General features: G+C 57.6%; 1 protein-coding gene across 1 annotated transcript; it reads left to right on the top strand.

Moving 5' to 3' along the window:
- Window positions 1-43: 43 nt before the first annotated feature.
- On the top strand, window positions 44-1,484 carry ACA1_284730 (PH domain containing protein; the record flags this gene model as incomplete). Its single annotated transcript, XM_004344867.1, has 9 exons — window positions 44-94; window positions 176-280; window positions 348-443; window positions 525-583; window positions 661-757; window positions 867-930; window positions 1,009-1,158; window positions 1,179-1,382; window positions 1,456-1,484. 9 exons carry the CDS (start codon window positions 44-46, stop codon window positions 1,482-1,484), a joined length of 855 nt encoding a protein of 284 aa, XP_004344917.1.
- Window positions 1,485-2,066: the final 582 nt, after the last annotated feature.

The following is a 2,066-nucleotide window of genomic DNA, read 5'->3' as shown; positions in this document are numbered from 1 at the left end:
CCATGCGTTCCACCGACACCTCCTGGATCAGCTCGAGGCGCTCATGGCTACCTACACATACGAAACCCAGCTGGGGCACGTCCTGGTCCAGATGGTACTACACCACAAACAACCCCCCCCCCGACCAGCCTGCAATAGTAGTAGTCGTTTAACGTCGTGACGGTGGTGGCTCCAGATGCCTTTCCTGAAACTGTACAGCGAGTACTGCTCGCGCTACGACAAGTGCACGGCTGAGCTCAAGAAGATCTTCTCCTCCGTCATCGCCACACGATGGCTCGAGGTACTGAGGCCTGTCCTTGTTGTTGTGGGTGGCCTTGGGGCTTACGGTACCCCTCCGACTGTTGTAGAATTGCCTCAACAACGACGCGTGCCACAACCTCAACATCTACGCCTTCCTCATCATGCCGGTGCAGCGCATCCCTCGATACAAGATGCTCATTGACGTACGCGTCTTCTTCATCATAATGATTCCACCGCAAGCTGCGACGCCTTACTGACGACCCTGACCCTGTTCATGTATGCAGCTTCTCATCAAGCACACACCTCCAGACCACGGGGACTACGAGAACCTGCTCCAAGCACAGTACGTCAGTCCCTCGAGTTGGATCGATCCAACGACGCAGAAGAGTACCGCTCACGCACCACCACCACCCACAACAGGAAGAAGATCGTGGATGTGGCGCAGTGGGTGGACAGCTACAAATCAAACAACGACATGATGGCCGAACTGTCGGGGAAGATCGTCGGAATGGGCGTGGTACGACATGTTCTATTACCCCTCCTCCCCCTGCCCTGTACGCGTCTCGATCGAGGAAGCCTTCGGCAGTGTAAAACTGACCGTTTTCTTTCACGTGCTACAACACCAGCCGCTGATGCAGGCCGGCCGAAAGTTCATCTTCCAGGGCCAGCTCTCCAAGAAGCCGTCGTCGGGTACCTTCACGCTTGACCTGATCGGGCTGGGGGCTGCGGGCGTGTGCACTTACGGTTGAGAGGACTCTGGCGATACAGGAAAGTCTGGAGCGACGACGGTGCGGTGGTTCTTCCTGTTCAGCGACGTGCTGATCTACGCCCAGGAAAAGAAAAAGGCCTTCGTGTACAAGGGCTCCATCAACCTCTTCCCCGCCAAGTTCAACCTATGCGTTGAGGACCTGCCCTTGAGTACGTGGGCATCATCACAGCACCCACCTTCTTCTACTTCTTCTTCACTGCACCCAAGGCTCACAACGACCGACTCAACAACACAACAGAAAAGCTATCTTTCCAGATCGTGGGCAAGAGGAAGGTGCTGCTGGTGCTCATTGCCCGGACGCAGCAGGACAAGGACAACTGGATGCGAGAACTCAACAACGTACTCAATACGGAGGACTCCCCCAAGTCTGGAGGTACACCACTGCCACCACTCTCCCGCCACTCGCACCACGGCTGACCCCGCGTTGGTCTCGTGCTTCGACGCAGGCTCCACGATTCGGCTAAAGCGCGGTTGAGGCGCTGCTAAACACGACAAACCCAAACAGTTTTGACCACCAGCAAACCCCCCACTTTCTTCTCCTCTTCTTCTTTTGTACTTCTCTTGTTCTTCTTACCCAAACACGCCGCAGAGCCACCACACGGCTCGTCATCTGTTGTCTCTCCAGACTTCTCCTCCTGTACACCACCAGCCATCCATCACCTTCGTCAAGTTCCCTTTGTCGTTGTACGTTCGTGTGTGTCCCTCGTCCGCTCGTGTCAGTCCTCGCACGTCATTTCGTTTTCGTCGGCGCCTTCACTGCGTCCTTGGCTCGATCCCTCAGCTTCGGCTTCGGCTTCCTCGCCCTCTTCTCGCTTCAACGAAGACGACGACGAAGACGAAGCGTCGGACTGCTCCGGGGTCTGCGGCTGCTGCTGGTCCAGCGTCGTTGAGGAGGCGGCGGCGGATGCCTTGGCAGCGAAGTACGCCGCCTTCCGTTCGCAGAGAGGGCACACGGGCGAGGGTGAGCCCGACGGCAGGCACTGCGCGTGGAAGTGATGTCCGCACGCCAGTATGGCCCGCGTGTGCGTCGGCTTCATCCTGCAGAGGCGTGGTCCGG

Source organism: Acanthamoeba castellanii, assembly GCF_000313135.1.
Source record: "Acanthamoeba castellanii str. Neff unplaced genomic scaffold scf7180000084776, whole genome shotgun sequence".
In the NCBI taxonomy this organism is placed as follows: Eukaryota; Discosea; order Longamoebia; family Acanthamoebidae; genus Acanthamoeba; species Acanthamoeba castellanii.
Note: the sequence above shows the minus strand (reverse complement) of the source record. Positions and strands in the feature narration are given on the sequence as shown.